The sequence below is a fragment of the Akebia trifoliata genome, chromosome 12 (assembly GCF_017979445.1).
Source record: "Akebia trifoliata isolate Shusen 1 chromosome 12, ASM1797944v1, whole genome shotgun sequence".
NCBI lineage: Eukaryota > Viridiplantae > Streptophyta > Magnoliopsida > Ranunculales > Lardizabalaceae > Akebia > Akebia trifoliata.
The window spans coordinates 10192787-10219946 of record NC_141386.1 but is presented as its reverse complement, the minus strand read 5'-3'; the positions used below and the strand labels follow the sequence as shown (position 1 = coordinate 10219946).

Here is a 27160-nt window from a genome sequence, read left to right as displayed (position 1 = left end):
ACCACTCACTTGCATGAAACAAAAACAATTCTAGTGGACAGAAAAGGTTGAGTATAGTTTTGCATTGATTAAGGAGAAGTTGACTTCTGCCCCTGTTTTGGTTTTGCCCAATTTTGAGAAGTTCGAGGTGGATTGTGATGCCTTATACGTAAGCATTGGAGTTGTCCTTTCCTAGGAATGTAGACCAATTGCCTTCTATAGTGAGAAATTGAGTGATGCTAGAAAGAGGTGGTCCACATACGAGTGAGAATTGTATGCCATGGTTCAGTCTTTAAGATATTGGAAGCATTACCTAGTGTAGAGAGTTTATGTTGCATACCGATCATCAAGCCTTAAAGTTCATCAATGGTTCGACAACTCCAAATCGCATGCATACTATGTGGATTGCAACAATCCAGGAGTTCACGTACGTATTGAAACACAAGTCTGAGGAACAGAATAAGGTAACAGATGCTTTAAGTCGACGAGTGACCTTACTTACGAAAATCAAAAGTGAGGTAATTGGGTTTGACTATTTGATAGATTTATATGTTGATGATGAAGACTTTAAGGATGAATGGGCCAGATGCATATCAAAGCAACTAAGTTCAGGTGAATACCAAATTTAGGATGGTTTTCTACTTAAAGGAACTCAGCTATGTATTCCTAAGAGTTTATTGCGAGAACACATCATTCGAGAAAAGCATGGTGGAGGACTTGGAGGTCATATGGGGCATGACAAAAGCATAACTCTAGTTCAAAAAGGGTATTTTTGGCCACAATTGAAGAGAGATATGGGATGGTATGTACAGCGATGTTATACTTACCAAATATACAAAGGTCAAATACAGAATACAAGTCTTTATACCCCATTGCCGATACCTAATGCACCATGAGAAGATCTTTTATGGACTTCGTATTGGGTCTTTCGTGGACTCAACGAGTTATGGATTTTATTTTCGTTGTAGTTGATAGGTTTTCAAAAGTGGTACATTTCATTCCATGGAAGAAGACATCAGATGCTACCAACATTGCCAACTTGTTTTTTAAAGAAGTTATGTGTTTGCATGGTATACCCAAGACTATTACTTCTAATCGTGAAAGTAAATTCTTAAGTCACTTTTGGCGTATTTGGTGGAAACGATTGGATACATAATTGCGGTTCAGTAGTATGCGTAATCTACAGACAAATGGTTAGACAGAGGTGGTAAAGCAAACCTTGAGCAATATTTTGCGGAGTTTGTCTAGTGAGAAGCCTAAACAATGGGACCTTGCTATTGCCAAAGCTGAGTTTATGTATAATAATGTGGTTAATCGCTCTATTGGGAAACCACCATTTGAGATTGTGTACGGTTGACTTTCTACACACACATTGGATTTAGTTCTACTACCAAAGTTACTTGGTATGAGTATTATTGCAGATCACATGGTTGAAAAAATGACTTCAATTCATGCTAATGTCAAGGAAGCAGTTGGAGGAATCAGCTAGCAAGTATAAAGCTACCTCTAATAAGCACCGTCGGCTAAAGGTTTTCAAAGAGGGTGATATGGTTATGGTTCATTTTTGCAAGGAGAGATTTCCAATAGCCATGTTCAACAAATTAAAGCATAATAAAATTGGACCATTCAAGATCTTGTGGAAAATTAACAACAATGCTTATGTCATTGATCTTCTTAATGATATGACTATTTCGAGGACTTTCAATGTATAAGATTTGTTTGAGTATTACGCTCCAAATTCTCACTAATTACTATTAGTTAACTCAAGGACAAGTTTTTTTTCAAGTGGAGGGGATTGATGTAGGACATCTACAATTCTAGTTAGAGTTTTAGTAGGATTTCAATTTCTAGTTCTAGTAGGATTTCAATTTCATAGTTATGTTAGGAGTACAATTCCTTGTTAGTTTCTAGTTTGTTTTAAAATTCGTTTTTATTATTTAGATTCTAATTATAAGTGTTTAGAAGTATCCAAATTGAGTTGCAATATAGATAGGTTAGGAATGTTAATTTTTAGTATTTTAGTAGAATTCTAAGTTATGATGGAGTTACCTATATAAGGAGCTCTAAATCCGAAAATTGATAATAATAAATAAATAAATTTTGATTTTTTAAATAAGGTTTCAGACCTTTTCCTCTTGTGGATTCTAGTAATCCTACTGGTTGAAGACGGATCTTCTTCCTTTTTCATAATCGTGACTTCACGCTCCGCTACATCAACCCCACAGAATGGATGTAGAACCTTAAGTTCAAGTGGCCATATAACATCGAGAAGTACGCATTTTCATCCGAGTTCAGTTGTCTCTCTCCTTTTCAGTTGAAAGGCCCTTTTCTTTTTTGGTAGGTGTAAGATTTTGTGGAAATTAATTCCCTTTACAATTTGTTGGGGTTTGTGGAAAGAGAGGAACTTGTGTACGTTCGAAGAGAAGAAGAGAACCTTGTAAGAGATTATTTTTAGTATTCTCGGCTTGTTTCTTTGGTGTAAGCAATTTAAGTTGTTTAGGGGCTTTTCTTCTAAAGATTTTCTGTTTAGATGGGAGAATGTATTTAGGGAGTGATTGTTGCTTGTCTTCTTTGTTTTCTTTTTTTGTTGTGAGGATGATTTTCTCATCATAGAGATCACCCTCACAAAAAATCAGCCCATTTTGAATTTTTTAGCTCATATAAGATAAAATGCTTTGTCTGGGATTTTGTCAAAAGAACGCCCATTTAAATATATATATATATATAAATAATTTAGGTATTCCTCAAATGGATGCAAGAAATCATCTTTTATTAAATGGCAAATTAGAAGAAAAGATATACATGGACCAACTTGAAAGCTTGTGGTTCAAGGCCTTGAAAGGAAAGCTTTTAGAATTCTCAAGTACTTATATGGCCTTAAATAGGTTCCTAAACAATGACATGATAAATTTCTAGTGTTTTGACATCAAATTGTTATAAAATTAATGAAACAAATATCTATAAAAAAAATTAATGAAGCAAATAAATGTCTTCACAATAAGGTTAACAATACCTTTGGGGGTTATTATTTACTTACGTGTCAATGATATGTTGATTATTGGTAGTTGATCTACTAAACGGACATCAATCAAAACTTTTATATGAAAGATTTAGGTAATGCAGATGTAATCTTAGGGGTAAAAGTATTTAGAAATTTAGATAATACTTCTAACTCAGACACACTTATTAGGAAAGTTCTAAGAAAATGTAATGAGCATGGTTGCGATCCAATTAGGACTTCCTTTGATTCTAGCTGCAAACTAAAGAAAAATTTGGCAGCTAGGTATCTTAGCTATAGTAATCCAGAGTGATAGGAGTCTCATGTGTATGCACTAGACTTGACATTGCTTTTGCAGTAGGTAGACTTAGAAGATACACTAGCAACCATGGACCGGAAAGTTGGGATGCTCTTACACAGATATTGAGGTATTTAGGGTATTCATTAGATTTTAATATTCATTGTGGGAGCGCATTGACTTGGGCATTTTCTAACAGACATTCCCATTGTGGCCAAAGTTGATTCTTGAAAATGTTCCTTTTGACCGAAAATATTATGTTAAATACTCACAATAATTCATATAATGGATGGTTTAGACATGGCCGTTGTAGACAACATTGTGCGACTGTTGGAGGAGGTTCAATGTCATGGAAATCAAGCAAGCAAACCTAAATAGTCTGAACACTATGAACCAATTTTTTTTACTTTAGATAAAGCAAGCAACAACCTTCCAAGATGACATTTAGGGCTTATTTCTCACAAGTAAATAAAAATAAATAAAAAAAAGTATAGAAGGATTGAAGTAGACAGAGGAGGAGAATGAGATGATAAATTGATCGTGGAATCACACCAAGGATTTCAATGGTGTAACACCATATAGTTTTCAATCATTGGAGAACTTCAAAACTTGTTAACTTATTCTTATTAATTGCATTATCTCTTGTTAAAATATTTACAGACAATTTATAAACAGAAAAGAAGCTCTATTGTAAGAGGACTCAAACTATCTAAACTCCTGGTTTAAAATTTCGTTTCGTTTCAAAATGTTTTGTTTGAAACGTTTCAGATTTTCAACGTTCTGAGCCGAAACGAGCATAGAATCAAAACATTGCAAGTCCGTTCAATATTGTTTGATTTTTCCTGAAAAAGTGTGTGTGTGTGTGTGTGTGTGAGAGAGAGAGAGAGAGAGAGAGAGAGAGAGAGAGAGAGAGAGAGAGAGAGAGAGAGAGAGAGAGAGAGAGAGAGAGAGAGAGAGAGAGAGAGAGATGTACCTGGATCATTGGAGTTGCGTAGAATTGTGCCGTTGGAGTTCAAGTCAAATCCTTCTTCTTGTTCTTCCTCCCCCTCCCCCCTCTCTCTCTCTCACTCTGGTTTCGTATTTGAGAGACCGTATTCTCAAGGTGATAACTTGCCCTTGACCTGCGTCTTCTCTTAAAGACTGACTTCACTTAGACAAATCCCCTTTACATTTTGTAAATATTTGAGATACCCCTGTATTTTCAAAGAATGACATACCCTTGACCTAGGTCTCTTCTAAAAGACTTCTTTAGATGTTTAAATTAATGTATCAGAATGTCTCATTTATCTCATTATTTTTGGGTAAAGTTTCGGCAATGTTTCAGTTTTTGGAAAAATTGAAACAATGAATCGAGATGAGGTTTATTGCTCGTAAAATAGGGCAGGCCAATCTATTCCATAATGGGTGGTACAGCTGATTTGTGGGGCCTGCAATAATAATAGTAGAAATCTAATTAAGTTGTTGGCTCACGAATAATTAAAAAAAAAAAACATAAAACAGGTCCATAACTAAAGTCCACTAACTAAGTAAAATAAAACTCTAGACTAACTATGGCTGAAGCATGATAAGCTCTTGATCGATGTCTCCATCAATCTCCATTTGATTCCATTGAAAGCTGTCTTTTGTTAATTCAAGAATCTTCAAATCTACTCTCACTACATCAATCGTCGTCCGTTTTGGTCTTCCTCTTGCTCTTTTAGAACACTTTATTTCCACATTCATTCTTACAGGGGCTATTATTAACTTTTTCCTATTGTTTCTCATGAATAAACTAGTAGACATATTGCTAAAAGGTCTTTTCTTGTTATAATATGTGACTGTATTGAATTAGCTATTCTGGGGTGCTTATGTAAACTTAGAGTATGAAAATTTTAAATTGCAGACTCAACTAATCAAAGCACGTGAGCAGCAGCAACAACAACAACAGCAGCAGCAACCTCAGCAACAACAGCAGCAGCAGCAACAGATGCATATGCAGCAGCTATTATTGCAGAGACATGCACAACAACAGCAGCAACAACAGCAGCAGCAGCAGCAGCAGCAGCAGCAGCAACAACAACAACAACAACAGCAGCAGCAGCAGCAGCAGCAGCAGCAGCAACAACAACAACAGCGAAGAGAGGGTGCTCACCTTTTGAATGGAACTGCAAATGGGCTTGTCGGCAATGATCCTCTTCTACGACAGAACCCAGGAGCAAATGCTTTGGCTACAAAGATGTATGAGGAACGATTAAAGCTTCCGCATCAAAGGGATCCTCTTGATGATGCAGCTGTGAAGGTATTCAGTCTCTTAGATGTTATTAAGTGAAATTCTCCTATTTAATTTGCATATATTATGATCATTTCTTTTACTGTCTGAATTTTCTTTTGCAGCAGAGGTTTAGTGACAATGTGGGCCAGCTTCTGGACCAAAACCATGCATCAATATTAAAGTCTGCTGTGGCAGCTGGCCAGTCTTCTGGGTATCTTATTATGTTTACAACTTAAATGTTTCTACTGTAGGCCCTGCTTGGTACACTACAGATCAGTTGCATTTGCAAATGTTTTGCGATGAAAAATTTACTATTGCTTGGCAACCATTGGAAAATCTCTTGCGAATCTTTTTTGTGATTGGTTGATATTTGCAATAAAAATTTCTGTTATGATTTCTTGTTTAAATAGAACGTGGATTTTTTTTTTAACTTATTCAATCTCATCAAAGAAATTATTCAAATTCAAATATATCCTCTGTACTTCCTACATTAACATACATATGAATTTATAGAAGTATCGCTGTCAAAGGTATTGTAACCTACATATTGGAATTACAAAAATACTCATCATCAGAGAAACTATTCAAATTACCAAAAAACCTACTTGTTACAATGACATGCTTATGAATTTATAAATTTAATCCATGATAAGTGATATTTTTGTAATATAATTGATGACGAGTAATTTTATAATTTTCATATGCAAATAAAAGTTCAGATGAGATGTATTTTTTTTTTTTTTTTGAATTCATATGAATGTTATTGTAGTTAGTATTGAGTGCTATTTGTTGTAATTTAAAATTTTTTCTGGTTAGGGGTATTTTTGTAATTTCAATATGCAATTTAATGTCTCTTGGAGGAATATATATATATATATTGTAAATTTATGTACATTTTGCTAAACCAAGTAATGAGGGTATATTATTTGATTAATTTCCTTGATAAGGGTTATTTTAGTAATTTTAATATGCATACATTGGAGTAAATAATTTTGCAAATGATTTGCGGGACTTTTTGTGCCGCAAATCATTTACTGAAATTTCTTAAGAATTTAGGTGATCCATGCAAATTTTTTGCAATGCAAATCATTTGCATTGTGTAACCAAACCAATAAAATTGATTTTAGAGAATTTTTTGCATTTACAAATGATTTGCACCATAGCAAGCAGGGCCTTAGATTTGTAATTATTGTGATTGTTATTTTGGTTTAGGAGCACTGCAAGGGATTTAGACATAATCTACTTGACTAATAGGATTTATTCAGTGAGCCCCAGATTTTGGGACTAGGCTTTGGTGGTGATGATTTGTTTTAGGTGTTCCATCTGATGCCTTCCATAGTATACATATTAAATTTGAGCTATGAAACTCCTTTTTCAGGCAAGTGTTGCATGGTGCAACTGGTGGTATGTCAGGTGCTCTTCAACAAGTGCAAGTTCGGAACCAGCAACTTCCCGGGTCTACACAGGTATGGGTTGTTAAAAGCATGGTTTAAAATATCGGAATGTATTGGTGTCGGCCAAGACTGATACGAAACATTGACCCTGAAGCATGGAATGTTTCGGGAATGTATTGGGTTGGTATTGGAATGTATCAGTTTGTATCAAATGTATCGGTTGATACCGTATCGGTTTTTTCATTAACCAAAACGTTCGATTGACACGATATTTTAAACCATGGTTAAAAGTGGTGAGATTAATTTTTCTTTTCTCATTCCATGCTTTGGTATGACTTAGAATAGTGTATCAGGACATAAAGAGTGAGATGAATCCAGTATTCAGTGCTAGAGCTGCAGGTCCTGATGGTTCATTAATTGGAGTTCCTGGTATTGATTTTTTCAAATCCTAGCTTTGATGGATTGGAATTGTGTTGTTTCTATTACTACATTTGCTTAGATTGCACTTTGGTTTTGCAAACTTCTTGGGTATTGTAGGAATTGCTCTTCCTTTTTTGATTACTTATTAAGAAACTCTTGGAAATAGTATTAATTCACAATCTGTTATTTAAACCTATGATTGATTATGCGTGCATTAATTAGTTGTTGCTGATGATAAGTATCATATTGTTTCAGGATCAAATCAAAGTGGTAACAATTTGACTTTGAAAGGATGGCCACTCGCTGTAAGTTTCTGTAATTCTGTTTCCATATGGTTCTTAGGCCATTCTTGGTTGTGAACTTTATTAACATTTTGGAATCATAAGTTAGTTCCACGCTTCTTCAACTATTATATTGTCTTTGGGTCCTAAGCTTGATTCATATTAATTGACCAAAGACAAGGTTTCTTGGAGGGAAAGTAAAAACTCCTGCAATGCTTTATATTGAATGACCTAAATTGTTATAAATAAACCAAGACCCTTAAGGAGCATATTGTTTTTCACTATGTCAAGATAATCAATCTTGGAATGCTCTCATAACAATTATTTCTGAGGAAATAAGACCTTGTAATCCATCTTAGGAGGCAAGTAACTATTCTCAACCACTCCATTTATAATAATTTAAATGAGATTTGTTTAATTAGTGAAATTCTTCTTAATCTCATCACTAAATTATAACTAGACTTGTAATATTGTTTTTGTCAACCAACTAACTACTCCAACAGACCGTTCTGTTGGAGAAGGGGAGAACAATGAATATACGAAGGTCACGGTGCTTGATTGGGGTATGACACACCCGAGAGTGGAGGCAAATATACACTCAACACTCCCCTTCACCCATAAGGGTGGAAAGATTTGAACCCGTGACCTATACGAACCTAGCACTTTGATATCATGATAGCCAACCAACTACTCCAAAAGACTGATCTATTGGAGAAGGGGGGGAACTATGCTTAATTGGGGTATGATTCACCCAAGAGTGGCGGAAAATGTACACTAAACAGTTTTTTGGTTCAAAACAATGAAATCTTTAATCTTGCAAGGGCTCTATGATAATCATTGTAGCATTTGAAGAATCCTCATGATGTATTTTGAATATGTTGGCTTTCCGACATCTTATCATCTTATGTGCCAAGGGTGTCAAAGTTAAAATGTGAATCACTTAGTTGGAGGTGTTTAGAAGGGGGGTAAATGCGGAACGCAATTGATGATGATAATTACTACAATTTTATTTCGCTAGTAGCGAAATCTTCCCAGTGGAGGAGAATTGATGGGGACATCAAATCTTAAATAATATATTTTAGTTTTTATTTGGATTTCTGTTTTAGGACTTTAATTTTATGTTTTTATGGCAAATTTTTATGTTTTATTGACCCATGGTCTTAGTATAATATTTAGGGGCAATGTAATTGCTTTACTTTCTCTTTTATTTAAGTTTATTAGAGTTTGAAAATTTAGGAGAGAAAGTTATGAAAATTAGGTATTTTAATTTTATTAGGACTTGATTTTCTTTATTTATAGATTGTATTAGGGTTTATTTATGGAGGATGAATGGAATAAATAAGAAGTTTCTGTTTTCTTTGAATGTTAGTGCATTCAAAATGGTTGATGCCATAGAAATCATTGGGGTGATTCTAAGGTAAATATAATTTTTTTTTTCTCTTCCTTAATCTTCTTATCATCTATCTTTTTTTATTTTTTTATTTGTGAGAAATCAAGAAACCATCAAGAACTCTCTAATCCTTTCAAGAACTCAACCCATAAATTTTGTTTTTATGATTTTTCAAGAAATCTTGAATTTTTGATTCTTGATTCTTGAAACCTACAAAATTCAACCCTTAATCCTTCCTCACTTTCTTTAATCCTTCATTAATTTCCTAAACCAAATCTACCCTATACCCAAATATCCTAAATCTCCTATTTTTCCTAGATCAAATTCCATTTTTCTCTCCTATTGTCACCCAAATTCTTAACCCAATCCCTAACCAGATTTCTCTAAATCCCTTATTTTTCCTAAATCAAATTCCATTTTGTTATCTCCGCTCATCGTCCTGCATCAGGGGTGTTCTACGTTTCAATGTGAATATGCCTTTTTTGATTCTTACAATTTCTACTTTCTCATTTTTTCCCGCTCATATCGTAGTTTTCATCTAATAATTTTCACTTGTTATCATGGTTTAAAATATCCCGTTGATTGAATGTTTCGGTTAATGAAAAACCGATACGTTGTCGACCTATACATTCAATAAAACCAATACAAACTAGGGTTGCGACCTGGGTGGATTGGAGAGTAAACCTAGGCCAACCCCAATAGTAGAACCCTCAACCCGACCATCGGGCCTAAGCTCCCAAATCTAAACCCAAGCCGAGTTTGATCTTCTAAATCGGGTTGAGCTCAAGTTAGCCCGAATTAGGTAATTTTAGATGATTTGGTCGGGTTGGGCTCGTTGAATAACCTCAATTTCATTTTGATTAGCAAATAAATTTTATATTTAAAAAAAATTACATAAAAAGGAAAATCAGTAGTAGATAGAATTGCATACAACCTTCAAATCCATCATTAAGATCATATTTAGACAAACCATACTAAACCAAGCCTATATTAATAATATTCAATTGTCCACAAGCCATAATAATAAAATGGAATAAAAAGTTAAATAAAAAAAAATCTATAACTAATATAAAAATATTTATGTATTAGTATGTAGCATTGGGTTTGGGTTGAGTTGGGTAGCCCGATCCCTCAACCCTTATTGAGGTCGGGTTGAGATATTCTAATCCTGGCTCTATCAGTTTCTGCATAACTCGGCCTGGCTCTCCCATTAATCAGGTTGAGCCCGAGTTGAGTTTAGGCCAGCCCGCCCAAGTTGTAGTCCTAATACAAACCGTTACATTCCCAAAACATTCAACGTTTGGGGTCAATGTTTTGTTTCGGTCTTGGCCATGTATTGACCGATACATACTGGTATTTTAAATCATGCTTGTTACCAATGGTTAAAACGATCTACTATGATGAGACTCTTTTCTCTTGTAACTAAAGTGCTATTTTTCTTTTCTATGGTGATTGCTAGCATGTTCAAGATTCCATTCTGATTCAGAATGTTTAGGCTGAGTGCAGATTGAAATTTCAACAGCAAAATTTTATTTTACTATTATTATTTTTTTGATAGGGACTTGATCAGCTTCGCTCCGGATTTCTTCAGCCGCAGAAGTCATTAATACAATCCCCTTCACCTTTTCATCAAATTACTTCACTGACTCCACAGCAGCAGCAACAACTTCTGCTTCATGCACAACAGAATTTGAACTCGCCATCTGGCAGTGATGTTGACAGAACACGATTGAGAATGTTTGTAAACAGTCGAAACATGGCTCTTGGGAAAGATGGCCAATCCAATTCGGTTGGTGACGTAGTTCCAAATGTAGGGTCACCAATGCAAGCTCCATGCCCTGTTTTGCCTCGTGGAGATACTGATTTGTTGCTTATTAAGGTGCTCTATTCCTTGTTTATCATTATTTTCTTGGGTAAATTACACTTTCACCCCTTGTAGTTTGGCATAATTCTTTGTTGACCCCCTAACGTTTTGACAAGTGCACTTATCTCCCCTATAAGTTATCTAAGGGGCTCATTTACCCCCTTCCATCTACGTGCTGTTGACCATTTTACCCTTTTTAACTTCTTATTCTTTTTGATAAACAAAAATATCTCTGTGAAATAAATGGGTTTGGATGAAAGAGTGTGAAAGCTTAGACCAGGTATCTTTAATTATCATTTTAAAATTTAATTTTTTCTAATAATGAAAGATAGAATTAGAGGGTAAAATAGTAAAATAACATCTGAATTTTAACACCTTTAGTGAAAGGGGAGGCAAGTGCAAGTATCAAAATGTTATGCCAAACTACAGGGGGTCAAAGTGTAATTTACCCTATTTTCATTGCAGTTACAGTTGATTTTTTATTTATTTTTTTATATTTATTCTCATCTCATCTCAAGGCCTTCAAGCTTTCTCATGGTACGTGTTTATGTGTAGTAGAAGATGGCTCAATTTCAACAACAGAACAGTAATCAACAGTCGCAACAGCTTCAACAGCATGCTCTTACGAGCCAGCAGTCTCAGACTTCAAATCACCACCTTCAACAACAAGACAAAGGGGGTGGTGCTGGCAGTGTCACACTGGATTGTAGCTTGTCAAACTCCTTTCGAGGAAATGATCAGGTCTGTCATTTTATTTTTATTTTTATGGCCAATTGACAATTAGGATACTTTTAGTTTTGTTTCTTGCTTAGCATTCCTGTGCTCACACACTCTTAACTTGATCACCATTTTTTATGAGAGCTGCTATTGGCACCCCAACTTTTACTTGTCACACATTTCTTAAATTATTTATCATGCTCCAATTGAAGATTAAAACTCACCATTCAAAAATTACAAAGGTTTGGCTCAAATTATTATCCAAGCATTACCAAACATGATAAGTAAAAGTTTGGGTGCCAATATCAGGTCTTTTTATTTTTATTTTATATATATATATATATTTTATGAATTTTTTTGTTTGTTAGATTCCTAATGCAAATTTGTTAACTGCATTTTAAGACGTCAAAAAATCAGGGTGGTCGAAAGAGGAAGCAACCGGTGTCATCTTCAGGTCCTGCAAACAGTTCAGGAACTGCAAACACAGCTGGACCTTCCCCAAGTTCAGCTCCATCGACACCATCAACTCATACACCTGGAGATGTCATCTCCGTGACTACTTTGCCACCAAGTGCTACCTCTTCAAAGCCTTTGATTATGTTCGGCTCTGATGGACCTGGGACTCTTACGTCACCATCAAATCAACTGGTAAGCAAAAAAAAAAAAATGTTTATCTTCCTGTGTTGGTTTTTTTTAATTAAAAGAATATTTCCAAAACAATACTCTCATTAGCACTCCGTTTTGGCAGTGGGATGATAAAGATCTTGAATTGCAGGCTGATATGGACCGATTTGTGGATGATGGATCTCTTGATGATGTTGAGTCCTTTTTATCTCATGATGATAATGGCCCTAGAGATACTGTTGGCCGTGGTATGGATGTCAGCAAAGGTGCGATTTTAATGAAATTTTCTTATAAACAATTGTTTATAAGTAATTAATGGGAAGTTCGCTAAAAGTGACATTTCTGTTCAATATCAGGGTTCACATTTACTGAGGTGGGACTTTTTAAAGCAAGTACAAGTAAAGTCATCTGTTGCCACTTCTCCTCAGATGGAAAACTACTTGCTAGTGGTGGACACGATAAAAAGGTATGTTATGCGACGGGGAATATTATTTTGTATTATCATGAGTACTGCCATATGAAATTGTTAGAGAGCTGCTATTGGCACCCCAACTTTTACTTATTACACTTCAATTTCTTAAATTATTAAACACCCCTCACATTACAAAAGTTTGGCTCAAATTATTATCTCAACTTTACAAAACATTGTAACACTAGTTCAAATAATTTCAGTAGTTTACAATTATGATTAGCCTCATAAAATTCTAAACCCTAAAAAAAGTAAATCCAACAAAGAAACAAGAGCTTCTATTGGCACTCCAACTTTTACTTATTCTTAACCATTCCTTCATTTACTTTATTTTAATTGGAGTGTAATAAGTAAAAGTTGGGGTGCCGATAGCAGCTCTCAATTGTTATTCCTGGACATATATGTTGCAAGGGGGATTTAATGTCTTCCAATGACTTATAATAGAATCATTTAATTTCTAGAGGAATAATGTGGACCTGCTCACTTGATCATTTATTTTGGAATGCAGGCTGTTCTATGGTATGCGGATACTTTACAGCCGAAAACTATGTTGGAAGAACATTCCTTGCTGATTACTGATGTTCGTTTCGGTCCAAGCACGCCACGTGTGGCTACCTCTTCTTTTGACAAGACTGTTAGGGTTTGGGATGCTGACAATGTTAGTGTACAATTCTCTGTCTTTTGCATGTTTCATCCTGATAATAATGCTATTGTATGATATGAATTCTATGGGCACTATACTGTAAGTTGTAGATGTGAAGTGCTAAACTTAACACAACACACCGAAATGTCTGTACAATTCATTTCGAATATTCATAGTAGGTACAAACTCATCTTTTAAACAATTCAATTTTCTACTTCCGAAACTCACCGATGGTGGCTCAGTTTGAAGAGTGTAGTTGATGGCTCTAGGAAAATCTTCTGTGGTAAGAATGGAATCCAAGAGCTTTAGCTTCAAAAGGGTTTGAGTTAATAACCTTAAAAAACGATTAGTGTGGAAGAGAAGAACAAGAAGAGTTCTTCATCTTTGGCGTTCGCCATTAAAGATGTAGCCTATTGAGATCGTTTCTTGTTGAGACACTGTGAAAACCAAAAGGAAAATCATTGTGGAGTAAATCTACTTCATTTCTAGGTATAAAAATAGTAGAAAGAACCTCTAATAGATTTGGGGGATTCTTGAGAGTTGTCAAATTTGCAGATGGTAGGGCCAGCCCATCCTTGTTAATTCCAAAAGGGAAAGAGTCGAAAGGTTGGATTTTTTTTGCCTATGCTCTTGCGAAGGCCGATGATGAGTTCCTTAAGGAAATTAGTTTCGAAGGAGAGACCTAGTATTGTCCTACGTCGGAGGTGGGGCCAAAAGAGCAATTTGCAAGAACAAATGTTCAGTGGGGCCCAATGCCCTTGTTAATTCCCCTGATTTGGTTTCTCTTCAAATTTAGTGATGGATCTTAATCCAGATTCGGAAATAACGATTGTGTTAAAGGAAAGGGGCTTTCAATATTTGGAAGAGGTCAGATGTGTGCAAGTGTTCAAATGACATTCCAGAGTGGGAGGTACTGAAAGTGGTGTTGGAAGGTTTATCTTGTTCTCCTAGAGAATTTTTCTGGAACAATAAACAAGAAGTGATCTTCATTCCAAAATCATTTGGGGCACAAGCTTCGTTGTGTGTGATCCGGTCTTTTGAGTTCTTTGGGGAGGCTATTTCGTTAAGAAAGTGGTTTATGTTGTCAAACGCAATTCCCTCTTATTATTTTGAAGGGAATTTGTGGGTTGGACTATGGGGATTAATGGTATCCTTGTGGAACAAACAATCTTTGGAAGAAATTTGTGAGAGCTTGGGTGGCTTGTGCAAGATTGATGTAGGGACAAAAATTCTGAAGAATTTAGATGCTTCTTTAGTTAAGGTCGGAAGATGTGAACCTAAGTTGCTAAGAAGTGTATTGGTCATGAGTGAAATTGTTTAGACCAGACTCCAGAGTAGTGGTTCTATCGGTTGATTTTTTTTGGGGTTGTTATTGTCTGAAAATACAAACGAAGAAAATACTCGGCTTGCACAGTTACTTCCGCCTTCGGAGAACAAGGTGGATTCTGAGAAGTCCAGACTAGAGATGAGGATACCTGGATTTAGAGATAAAGACTTGGTTGTTCAAATGGCAACAAAACTAAACAAGGTTTTAGGGTAATTTTTTTTCTTTTCAATTTGATTCCGGGCAAGTGGTCAAATTTCAAGTTCAAAAGCAAACACGTGCAAGGGTATGGAGGGGATGACTTTTAATGCTCAACAATGGGGTGAAGCTTGAAGGGGACAGCTGGACTTACCTTTGTTGACGCCAAACATGTGTTAGCGCACAAGAAGTAAGGAGACGCATTTAGTTGGAAGAGGTCTGATAGGGACACGTGGGAGCTGTGTTAAAGTTTTTCTAGCCTCTAAGCCCAATAACAAATCTTTAATTCTCTTGAGCTTCAAGCGGGCTGGACAAAAAAGCCCACATCTTTGAGGCTACATAAAGGTAAAGCAATCTGGTTTAAAAAACGCTATACTCACGAAAATGCCGTGTTAGTTCAAAAGTTAGGCCTGATTGGGAGCTTGGATCTAAACTATGGGCCTGAGATGTCAAGCGGGCTGGAGTTGAGGCTTGCTTTCTCGGATCTGTTATGCGGCCCACTTTTGCGCTCAGGTTCTTCAAGGCAATTATCAAACAATAGTTCAGAAGAGAAGAGATTGAGGAGGTTGTTCAGCGTTCTTCTACTGAGAGTCACTCAAAGATGGAGAGTCTAGAGCTTTCGTTTAGTTAGTCATCAGAGTCAAAATTACTGAAAAAGAAGGGCCACCCATCGATTCTTAAGCCTTTGGTCGCCGTTGAGGACATTGAAAATAGACTCCGGATTGATTTACATTGGGTTTCTTCTACTTGAATTCTAGCCAATGGTTTTGGTAAATTGGTTTTGTAGTTATCTGGTGGAAGATATGACTGTAGTTTTCCCTAATCTTTTTTGGCTTTTAAGTCTTCGTTTGTACCCGTTTGGGTGGCCTGTCTCTATCACCCCTAACACGCATCCCCATGATTAAGTTTTAGAATCTCGAGGTGAGATATTTCTCCTACACATATAACTCAACAATTTCAGACAATGATATCATATATTGTAGTGGAAGCATAATTAAATACGATGTGTAAGCAAAAACGACAATCCTCTCACAACTCCCATTATTTATATATAACAGAAAGAAATAATGGCACTTATTGCCAAAAATATACTAATCTGCTCTCTCAACAAAATTGACCTTCTATCTACTGACGCTTAGTTCACACAAACCTACTGATATCGAAGCTGCAACAATCATAAAGTGGATCGTTGATCATTGATCATTGATCATTGGAACTTCCTAAAATTGAGATGTTCAGTAGGGTGAGTAACAAGGAAGTTTTTTTTTTTTTTTTTTTGATAAGAAAAATTTATTGAAAAGAAGACGAGGAGTCCTCAAGTAGTACATAGGGACAGGGTAAGAGATGACAAATAAAAGCAAAGTAATAATGGAGTTACCTAGCAAGAAATATATATATCTAGATCATAGTCCTAATATGCAGATTAATCACACTAAAGGCATTTTTAAAATATGTAGGTTTTATTTCAAATAATATCAACTACGAACGCAATTAAATTAACATGTTAAAATAACATTTGAAAATCATCTCAACATCAACATAATATACAATCAATGATAGTGTGTTAGAATAGAGGTTGAGGATCACGACTGATGTGAACATCTCAGTCAAGATACGTATATGCTCCAATACTTCACCGGTGTGGAATGCCACCGTTAGTTCTTGATTTTGTGGCCAGTAAGACAAACCACTAGAGGGTTATTCTTTATCTGGCTTAGGTTGGTTGTTTGACCAGGGCAATAATGAAACATGCCTCCATAACGTGGGTCAAATCCGTTTGACTACCTCTAGATTGCTAATGATCATAGGCCAGCCAGCTTCGTCTATACCCATTGGGGGTGAGTGCAAACGTCAAATAACTCTAGTCTTGTACAGACACTATCTTTACACCTTGCTCTCTATTAAAGGTAGAAGAGAATTTCTCGGATATCAAGATGTGCTGATCTCCAAAGCATCCCATGCTACTAATGAGATTAGACATCTCAATCTATATCCTAGAGTAGCACCTTGCTCCGGAAAGTTACGACCAATTATTCTTTAAGGGTATTCTCTAACCCTTTAATAGATTTAATAGATCACTAAAAAATATATCCGGAAAGTTACAATCGTTCTTTTTTGTTTTCAAAACATTAAACATCTTTTTTTTGAAATATGAAATTATTCGTTTTTTAGAACATAAATTAAACTGAAAAGTAACACTCAATATGAGTATGAAATACCATATTGTCACAACATCCACCTCGCGATCACACTAGCTAAAACTAGGAAAAGAAATCACATCTCATGATCACATGATTTATATCTAGGAAAATAAAGCACACCTCACGATCACGCGAGATAAATGTAGGAATATAAAGCACATTTTGCGATCACGTGAGCTAATCTAATGTACCTGGTTATTCATACACCATACACATCAACAAGTACAATAAAACCAACAATAACATACAACCAGTATCTCTTTTGAAATATCATATTTTACCCACCAGTCAAAACCTTGAAATTCTTTTGCAAAAATCAATAAAACCATTCTTGACATCACAATAAAATTTCTTTCAAAAATCCATTTTTTTTTCAAAAGATATTTTTAAAGAACATCTTTTAAAATTAGAACTGTTTGCGATGTTAACAAATAAAATATCCTATGACATAAATACAACATCGATAGATCCAAATTCTAAACTAACATGCATGAATTTTGCCAAAACACTTACATTGAACATAAATTTTGAAATAATCATTACTTTGAAACTAAAATAATTTTTGTTTCAAAACAAATCTATGATTACAATTAAGAAATTGGAAGTTCTCTACCTTTTCAAATTCAAACATTAGCTTTTGAATTCAACGTCCTGAATCTTTAATCAACTAGTCCATCTTTTTATTCATTTCACTTCCTAACGAGATCATTTAAATTAAAAGTCAAGAGACAAACAACTTTAAGAGTCGACTTCTCTTGATAGGTTTACAAAAATGAATATGAATTAGTTCTTTATATTCATAAATATTCTTCTAAAATATCTTTTGGATCAACTAACTTAAACCATTGAATAAAGTTCACGCAAAACTATGTTTCTCAACAGTTCCAAACCAACTGACAATATATAATTGACAAAAAAAACTTATCCCATCACAACTATGATTAATAATCAGCAAATTTCATAAAAATATATTCCTTGAGATACACAATAAAAATTTAAGGCATTACGGTCTCTACTGGTCTTTCCTTCCTTTTTTACTCTTTATGCTTGTATTGGTTTCTCTCTTGTTTAGTTGACAACATGAAGTCTTCAATCCAAATTGCGGCCCGACCCCAAGGTCTTTACTTGGAAGATTTAGCTATTGAGGATCTGGGTGTCTTTGATAGGTTAGTGGGCTTTATTTCATCGATTGATAATGGTCCAACTTTGGAGAGTTCAGAGGACATTATAGGAGAGATTCAGGAGGTTGTTTCGGTATTGGAATATATTGGGAATAAAGCTGTTTCAGTGGCCAATGAGTTGGGGAAAGATATGTTTGAGTGGCTGATGTCACATTTGACCAACCTGGCTCTTAGACTAAGGATCCTTGGGTGTAATAGGTTAAACTTCCATCTCTTATGTCGGAAGTGGTGGGTTGTCAAGGTGTTTGTTCAGGAGTAGTGGATGGGAATGATTTGACTTCAGAATTAAGAGTTAAGGTCCAAGATCCATTTACTGACAATTAAGGTGGGACAATTACAAAAAAAATTTATTGAAGGAGAACAAAATAGTTGAAGTGTGATTTCAGCTGTAGACTCAATCTAGAAGAGTTGGAGAGGGTTGGAAAAAGAAGTGGAAAGCTTGGTGGAGGACATTCACAACCATCCTCCTTTGGTAGAAGGTTCGAGAAGGAAAAACAAGGGATTTGGTAGAAATTACCAATGATTAAGGTCCTTTCTTGGAATATTAGAGGTTTGAGTAGAAGAAAGAGAGCGGCAGTTAAGGCAGTCATTAGATTGAACAATTCTAATTTGGTGTCGTTGCAGGAATCAAAATTGAAGGATTGCAACGAGGAGATTATTAAGGAGTTGTGGGGGTCTAATGTTGATGGGGCTAGGCTACCAACAATTGAAGCATCTAGGGGGACTAGTGGTGATGTGGCAAAAAGATAAGATGAAAGTTGTGGATTCTCTTCTAGGAGTCTTTTCGGTTTCAATTTTGTGCCAAGAGTTGGATAACGAATTCCAATGAGTTTTTTCAGGAGTTTGTCCCTAACAAAAGTGATGAAAGGGGTCAATTTTGAGATGAGTTGAATGACGTGGTTGGTTATTGAGATAAACCTTGATGTATTAGGGTTGATTTTAATGTGGTGAGATTCTCTTATGAGAAAAAAAGGTGGATGCTCCATTTCAAAAAGCATGAAATATTTTGGGGAATTCTTAAATTGTTTCTCCCTGATTGACCGTCCTATAGAGGGGAAGTCCTTTACCTGATCCAATAATTAAGAGAATTCAAGAATGTCAAGGTTGGATATGTTCTTGTCTTAAGGGAGTGGGAGGATCATTTTGGGATTGTTGGCCAGTTTTTTGTGTCCAATCCGGCCTCAAATCTTTGTCCAATCATTTTAGAGGTTAGAGTGCAAATAAGTAGATCAAGATCATTCAGATTTGAAAATATGTGGCTATTGCATGAGGACTTTTGTCAGAGAGTGGCCAATTAGTGGAAGGATTTTGTATTTGTTGGAGATCTCAGGTTTCTTTTTAGGCAAAAACTAAAGGCCCCTAAGGAAAAAAAATCAAAGTTAGGAATGTTGAGGTCTTTGGGAGAGTTGATGTAAAGAAAAGGTCCATCTTGGAGGAAATCGATGGTTTGGATAAAAAGGAGGAAAGGGCAAAGTTTGTCTTTGGAGGAAAATATAAAAAGAATCAATCTTCGAGGCAATCCCAAAAATGTCTATGTTAGAAGAGGTGAGTTGGAATAAAAAAAACAAAGGTGAAATGGTTCAAAGAGGGCGACAACAATACCAAATTCTTTCACAAAATTGCAAATGTTCAGAGGAGGGTCAATAGCATTAGAAGGGTAGTTATCAATGGGGAAAACATTGAAGGGGGGAGAGGAATAAAGATGGGACAGTGAAATTTATAGAGATTTCTACAAGGAAAAACATGATCATCGTCCACTTCCTGAATTGCTGGAGTTTGATTCGATATCAAGGGAGCATAAGAATTGGCTCGAGAGATCTTTTGAGTTGGATTAGGTTAAGAAAGCAGCGGGAGAGTTCAACGGGGATAAAGTCCCAGAGCTTGATGGTTTCACATTGACGTTTTTCAAGACTTGTTGGGATACAATTCGACTTGATTTTTTCAAAGTGTTAAGAAATCTCCAAGTTTCAAATTTCTTGGACTTTGGACTAAACAACTCTTTTGTTGTGTTGATCCCAAAAAAAGAATGGGTAGAAGATTTAACAGATTTTAGACCGATACGTTTGCTCAACTCTTCTTACAAGATTTTCGCTCAGGTTTTTTGCTTCCAGACTAAAATAGGTGATTTCTACAATGATAGGCTTGGAGCAAGGGGCGTTTATCAAGGGCAGGCAAAATTTGTATGGGGTGCTTGCTGCAAATTAGTTAATTGATTCGAGATTAAGAGAGGGTGCCTCATGGTTTGTGTGTAAGAGTGACATCCACGAAGTGTATGACCATGTGAATTGGGGTTTTTTGATGTTCCGCTTGTGTTTTGGATAAAAAATGGATTGGATGGATAACGAAGCGTGTCTCGTCAGTTTTCTTGTCCATTTTAGTAAATGGGAGCTTGATTGGTCATTTTAGGAGGAGTAGATACGTGAGCTTCGAAACCTTTGGGGGTTTGAGCTCATCTACGTGGATTCAGGAGTTGCCACCATTCAATTAAGGTGTGAATGGGCATCAAAAAAGAGTTTTGAAATTTTGTTTTTCTTGGCTTATAGAAATTCACATATCCAAAGATAAGGGGAAATGGTCTACCTAGAAAATTTAAGGTAAGGAGGTTCGAGTGAGGGGCAAAGAAGGTGTTAGGCACCTTATCCCTCCCATCCTAATATGGTTACAATTGATTGACCAAAGGTGAGATTAGAAACTCAAATTTTTTTTTTTTTGGGTTTATGAAAAATTTTTAAGAAAATTGACTATTGCTTTGTTTTGGAAAATGAACAAATTAAGACAATGAACAAGCCATTACTAGAAGTAGGTGCTTGCTGGATTTTTTTGTGAGTTTGAGACATTGATGGGAATCCACATGGATTTCATCATTTGGGGTCCCAAAGCTTCAAAACAAGTTTATGTGCTCTCTTGGGAGATTTTATTTGTTAGTTTGGTTCTTAAGTGATTTGTCAATTTTTGGACTATTTTTGTTGGCTCTAAAGGTTGGATATAAGCTTATGAGACCTACATCTTAACTTGTAGTCATTTTAAAAGTGGGTGTGTGCAAGGTATGTGTATGGGATGGACTTAGCAAGAGAAGATTACCTCTCTAGCTCCATTGCCATCTAAGGAAAAAAAATAAAACAAAAAAACTATTATTCTAGGAAACTTAAAGTGCAAGAAAAGTAAAGAAAACATAGTATCTGCATTATTAAATTTAAATTGCATGGAAATAAAGAATGTAAAGCAATCTAATTTAATACTCTCAAGGAGTTTATTGAGGACTTATTGGGGGAGATTACCTCAAAGATGAATTACTTTCTCTCCCCAAGCCTCTAACTAAGGAAATGTAAATCTACATTACTAAATTAGAAAACATGTAAATAAACTAAAATTGCTTGAAATTAAAGAAGGGGGTAGTAAGAAGGGGGAGATTAGATGGGGAAATAGAGGGTTTAACCCCATCTTGGTCTTCTTCTTCTTCCTTTCTTCTTCTTGGATTTTTCTTCTATGGATTTTGAGAGAATAGGGAAACTTAAAGAGGTTTGAGAGAGATTTGGGCAGAATTCTAAATCACCAAATATGGTCCTCTATTTGCCTTGGAAGGGTATCCTATTTATAGGATTTTGGGAGACCCTTGGTCCTAGGTCCTAAATCTTCAAATTTCCAATAATTTCATTAAAACCTTTATGAAAAATCACAATTACTCCTCTCATTGGTTTTGATGGTCTTTCACTCGCCTATGGGTCTTACTGATCATGATGATCAAGGGATAAGTTAGTAAAAGCCAATAGTTTCCAAAGAATTTTTTGTGGACGATAGGATGGTCCTAGACCATAGACTTTGAGTCAATTGAGAAAGAACCAAGCCAGATGACATGTAATTGGATGATAGATTTTTGGCCTCTTTAGTCATTTATTTTGAGAGAATCTCCAACAAACCAGGGATTAAAGGGTCATTAGGCACAAATTGTAGAGAATATTCTTTTGGGTGGACAAAAGTGTCATGGGTCTTTGAACTTGGTAAAATCACATTGAATGTCATAGAAGCTCTTTGAATTTTGAAGAAGGTTAGAAGGGTAGAAATGGGATTTGCTTTTTATGAGTCCCAACAAACCAAGGTTAGAGGAGGTAATTGACCTTAAGTGGGGACCAAGCAAGACCTTGTGTCAAGATCAAGAGAATGAATGGTTTACTAAAAAATCTTAGGTAGAAGAAATTATGAAGGTTTTAGTATGGGTAGAAGTGGAATTAAGAAGGGATTAGGAAATAATTTATCTTGTAAAAATTCGAGCATACATAGGATCTGTATGTACGTTAGGTACGGCGAAGGAAAATTAAACCTGAGCATCACTAAAGTCAAGGTTAGAACAAAAAATGGCTTGACTATATGTACCAAACTACTAGACTTTCTATGCTTGGATGTTTGCTAGGCATGGTCAGGCAAAAACCAATTTTTTTTTTAATTAAATCTGATATTCTTGATTGGTTTGATTTGGGTTAACTTCGATTGATTGAAATTCTTTCGATTTGACCCTGGATACTGGATTTGAACGACCTCTCGGGCTTGTTCAATCAAATTGGGGTGTCTACAAGGAGTTCAAAGAGGTTGAGACAAGGGGATCCTTTGTCTCCGTTATTGTTGCCGTAGTAGGTGAGGCCTTGGGAAGATTGATTAAGAGAGCAACGAGGTTGGGGGAATTAGAAGGGTTTCGAGTTCAGTTGGGGATCCACAATGACTCACCGTCAATTTGCTGATGACGCCCTCGTCCTTTTGGGAGTTTTGACTAAGTCAGATTCCTTAGGGCTTTACTTTGTTGTTTTGAGATGATTTCGGGTCTTAGGATCAATTTCAGGAAAAGTAGGCTTTTAGGCGTGGGTTCGGTTCCTCAAATTCAGAGGTGGGCTGTGATGTTTGGGTGTCATGTTGACTCTCTTTTGTCTTCCTTTAGGGGCTGCATAGAGAACTAAAGCAATTTGGGATCTTGTTTTGGAAAAAATGGCAAAATGTTTGAGTTCTTGAAAATCAAGGAATTTGTCAAAGGGTGGAAAGTTGACCCTCAACAGGAGCACTTTGGACAATATTCCGATCTACCATTTGTCTTTGTTCTCCATTGTTAAAAGATTCGAGATAAGTCTTGTAAGGTTGGTCAGAGAGTTTTGGTGAAATGACGAAGATGAGAAGAGGAAGTATCATTTGGTCAATTGGAAAGTGGTGTGCTCCCTGAGAAAGAATGATGGTTTGGGTATAAAAGGATTTAGATTGAAAGATAGGGCGTTGCTTGGTAAGTGGCTGTGGTGTTTTTTTTTTTTTTTTTGTTTGGGGGGGGGGGGGGGGGGGGGGAGAAGTGTGGAGGAAAGTTATTTAGGCTAAGTTTGGTTTGGCGATAAAAGACTAGGTTGGGAGAGTGGATAAGTGAAGCATTCTTATGGTTGCGGAGTGTGGAAAGGTATCACAAAAGGGTATGGAGAGTATAGGAAGTGGATCGCTTTTAGAGTAGGTAGTGGGCACAAAATTCGATTTTGGGAAGCCAGGTGGTGCAGTGAGACAGCTTTATCCATGCAATTTCCTTTGATCTATGAGCTTTCCTCCAAAAAAATATGCCCATCGCGGCCTTTCTGAATTCTCGGGGTTAGCTGACCTATCTTTGATTCTGCACCTCCAATGCATGGATTCTCCAAGGAGTGACTCTTGGGAATGGAGTTGCGACAAGGACAAAAGTTTTTCGGTAAGGTCATTCCGGGCTGTCCTAGAACCTCAACAACTAAATTCTTTTCCTTTTGAAAATCATTTGGGGTTCAAAGGTTCTTTCTAAAATTTCTTTCTTCGTGTGGTTAGCAGCCTCAACAAGTTATTAACTTTAGACCATCTCATTTCTAGGGGTTTCATTATTCTTAATTTTTGTTGCACGTGCTGGGCTAGTGAGGAGACTATTGATCACTTGTTATTTCAATACCATCTTGCTTCCAAATTGTGGTCCCACTTTTTATGCTTGTTCAGTCTGTGGTGGGTTTTTCCTTATTCTTCGATTTCTATCTTTTGGTGCTTAGGTCTCAGTGTATTCACTGGTAGGAAAAGGACTCTTTGGGCTTTGATTCCTTTTGCCATATGCTGGAGCATTTGGAAGGATTAATTGGAGATTTTTTCTGGATTCGGAGAGTATCTTCAACGAGTTGATTCTGATGGTGCTGGGTCTTCTTTACTATCGGAGTTAGATGTAGCCTTTAAAAGGGTTCTTTTCGAGGAGTTTGTCTTGAAATGGGATTTTCTGTGTTATTTGTAGTATTTGCTTTCTCTTGTTTTTTTTTTTTTTCGCTTTCGTGTTTTGTTGTATCCTTGGTTGGTCACCTCAACCTCCTTTTTAATAATATAATCTTTTGCCTATAAAAAAAATAATCCTATTGCATGTGTTCTTTATTATGAAAATATTTTGATTCCATCTTTTCTGAATCTTCTATGAAAAATAGTTGCTTTTCATAATGATGACTTGATAATAGCACCCTCCTCCTCCCCCCCACCCAAACACACATTAGCTTCTGAATGATATGGTTCTGGTGATATGGGACCAACAAGTTGATTGTAGTTTCTAAACTGGCATTATAGCATTTTGAGTGCACTGAGTTCAATAAGACTGGAATTACTGTATGGGCTGTCACTTCAGTACTATTAAACTGATGGTTACACGGGTGATCATCGTAATGATTTCTATGGGCTATGGTGTACTGAGGCCTTCTCCAGGCTGTCATACATCGAAGGTGGTCAGCCTAGGAGGAACACTTTTCTTGGAATCTGAAGTGCTTGAACTGGAAGAGAATTTTGGCAACATTAATAATCTCTCTGGGAAGGCTAGACTGTTTTTTGTTCTCCTTGAGAGGCTATGTTGCCGGCAGAATAAATTCTGCATACATATATATGCATACATATGTAATTTTTTATTTACGTAAATAATTTGATCTAAAGCTCAAAATCTTTTTTTTTTCTACGAGCACGGTTGATCTAATTCAACTCAATTTAAGTTCTGTAGTTGTGATTTTTCAACATACTGTGTATACCATGTTGACTGGATGGATGACTCTGTTGTGCAGCCAGGCTATTCACTTCGTACTTTTACGGGACATTCTGGTTCTGTTATGTCACTAGACTTCCACCCAAACAAAGAGGATCTCATCTGCTCATGTGATGGAGAGAGCGAGATACGGTTCTGGAGTATCAATAATGGTAGCTGTGCCAGAGTCTTCAAGGTATAGACAGAGCAGTGAGGGTTTGTCGTTGGAGTTATGAATCTTGTAAAGTACGAAGTTATAATATTCTTTATTTCCAACCAGAAGGTGGCATGTGCAAACGTACAGTATCAAAAGGGCTTCTCTGTAATTTAAAATATGGATTAAAGGGTTTTTGAATATTACATAGTAAAAAAGATATGTTCATGATTTTGAAAACTAAAATTTTCTTGATTTTTGACCAAAATCACCCTAATTATGCTAAGTTTGAATGTTAAGGTGGGGGCATTTTTGAAATCCAAGTTTTGGTGTTGAATCACTTCTACTCCACCTTCTGTCATTATAATAGTAAATAGAAGTTGGCATGTGCAAACACACATGTTTTGGAAGGGCTTTTTTGTAATTTAAGATATTAAAGGGTGGTTTTGCAGATTACATAGTAAAAAAGGGTATTTTTTTTTAAAACTAACCATCTCGATTTTAGGAATGTGCATTTGCAATTTTCTTGATTTTTGACCAAAATGACCTTAATTATCTTAAATTTAAATGTTAAGGTGGGGGCATTTTTGGAATCCAAATTTTAGTGTCGAACCACTTCTACTCCGTCTTCTCTCATTATTATAGTGATGATAATGATTCTTACTATGTTGCTTTCAATTAGTAGTGTCTCATATTTGTTCGTTTATTTTCAGGGTGGCACTACTCAGATGAGATTTCAACCCCGTTTAGGAAAGTATCTTGCGACTGTGGCTGAGAATGTTGTTTCTGTATTCGATGTTGAGACCCAAACATGCAGGCATTCGTTACAGGTTGGTTATTTGTTTACTAACTTGAGATCAAACTGTGGGATTGGCAGACAACCTTTTTCATTAGCATTATTGTCCTCAAACAGCAGAGCTAAGCAAATGCTTCATGAAACACATGTTCCATTCCTCATGATATAAAGGAATGCCACCAGCACGTAATTCCCTCAAGATTGTAGCATCCACCTCAGACCTTTCTTGGTTCTTGCACAAAACATCAAACATACCTTCCCTTTTTGGAGATTGAGAATTGTTGTTCAATGATGAAATCTTCAAATTAGAGAATGATCATTGCTTTTCAACATCCTCAACACGTTTCTTTATTGATAAAAGACATTCACGATTTTTTCAACAATACTGTATACCTTGATATTTCAGTCTTCTTCCTAGGTTGACCCCGTGGTGCTCCAAAGAAATGACCGTATACTTGTGTACAAGTACTAGACCACTCTTTACTACAATGTGGGCATTGCCAATTTTTGTTCCTCTACTGTTTCTACATTTGGCAGGTCCAAGAATTTGTGCATCTTTCTTTAGTGGTTATCAACATTCACACTACTAGATCCAACCTCATTCAAAGGATTATCATCTTGAGAGGATTCTAGTTCCTTTCTTTTGCCAATGAGAACAATTATCTTGAAAAAGTAAACACAGTAGGTTATAAAGTAATTTTCTCGTCATTATTAACACGAATTGAATTTGAGGAAAATTTAATCCAAAAGGGAGCAATATAAAAGGCACTTAATCTCAAATTAATGAAGTATTAAAATAAAATGAAATAAAATAAAAAGGGGGTTTATAGGTGAGCTAATCGCTCATACCCTCACCAAAAATGGAGCTTGTTTGCCTCTCTTTCTCTCACCAAAGTTTATGGGTTTTAGGATTTTAATGGGTTAAAAGAGGTTTTAAAGGTAGATCATTTGAATGGA

General features: G+C 35.9%; 1 protein-coding gene across 9 annotated transcripts in view; it reads left to right on the top strand.

Annotated features, from left to right (window-relative positions):
- Nucleotides 1–27160, top strand: part of LOC147388877 (transcriptional corepressor LEUNIG-like) — a 36194-nt gene that overhangs the window by 6868 nt on the left and 2166 nt on the right. For 2 of the 9 annotated variants that reach the window (XM_086418429.1, XM_086418428.1), the window contains 13 exons: nt 5158–5553; nt 5649–5737; nt 6905–6992; nt 7274–7349; nt 7596–7645; nt 10570–10890; nt 11434–11616; nt 11995–12240; nt 12341–12482; nt 12573–12682; nt 13194–13343; nt 25294–25449; nt 26121–26237. In XM_086418429.1, coding sequence (XP_086274555.1) covers nt 5158–5553; nt 5649–5737; nt 6905–6992; nt 7274–7349; nt 7596–7645; nt 10570–10890; nt 11434–11616; nt 11995–12240; nt 12341–12482; nt 12573–12682; nt 13194–13343; nt 25294–25449; nt 26121–26237 — 2124 coding nt within the window. The remainder of the gene's footprint in view (nt 1–5157; nt 5554–5648; nt 5738–6904; nt 6993–7273; nt 7350–7595; nt 7646–10569; nt 10891–11433; nt 11617–11994; nt 12241–12340; nt 12483–12572; nt 12683–13193; nt 13344–25293; nt 25450–26120; nt 26238–27160) is intronic. The other 7 variants (XM_086418437.1, XM_086418436.1, XM_086418435.1 and 4 more) reach the window with 7 other exon arrangements.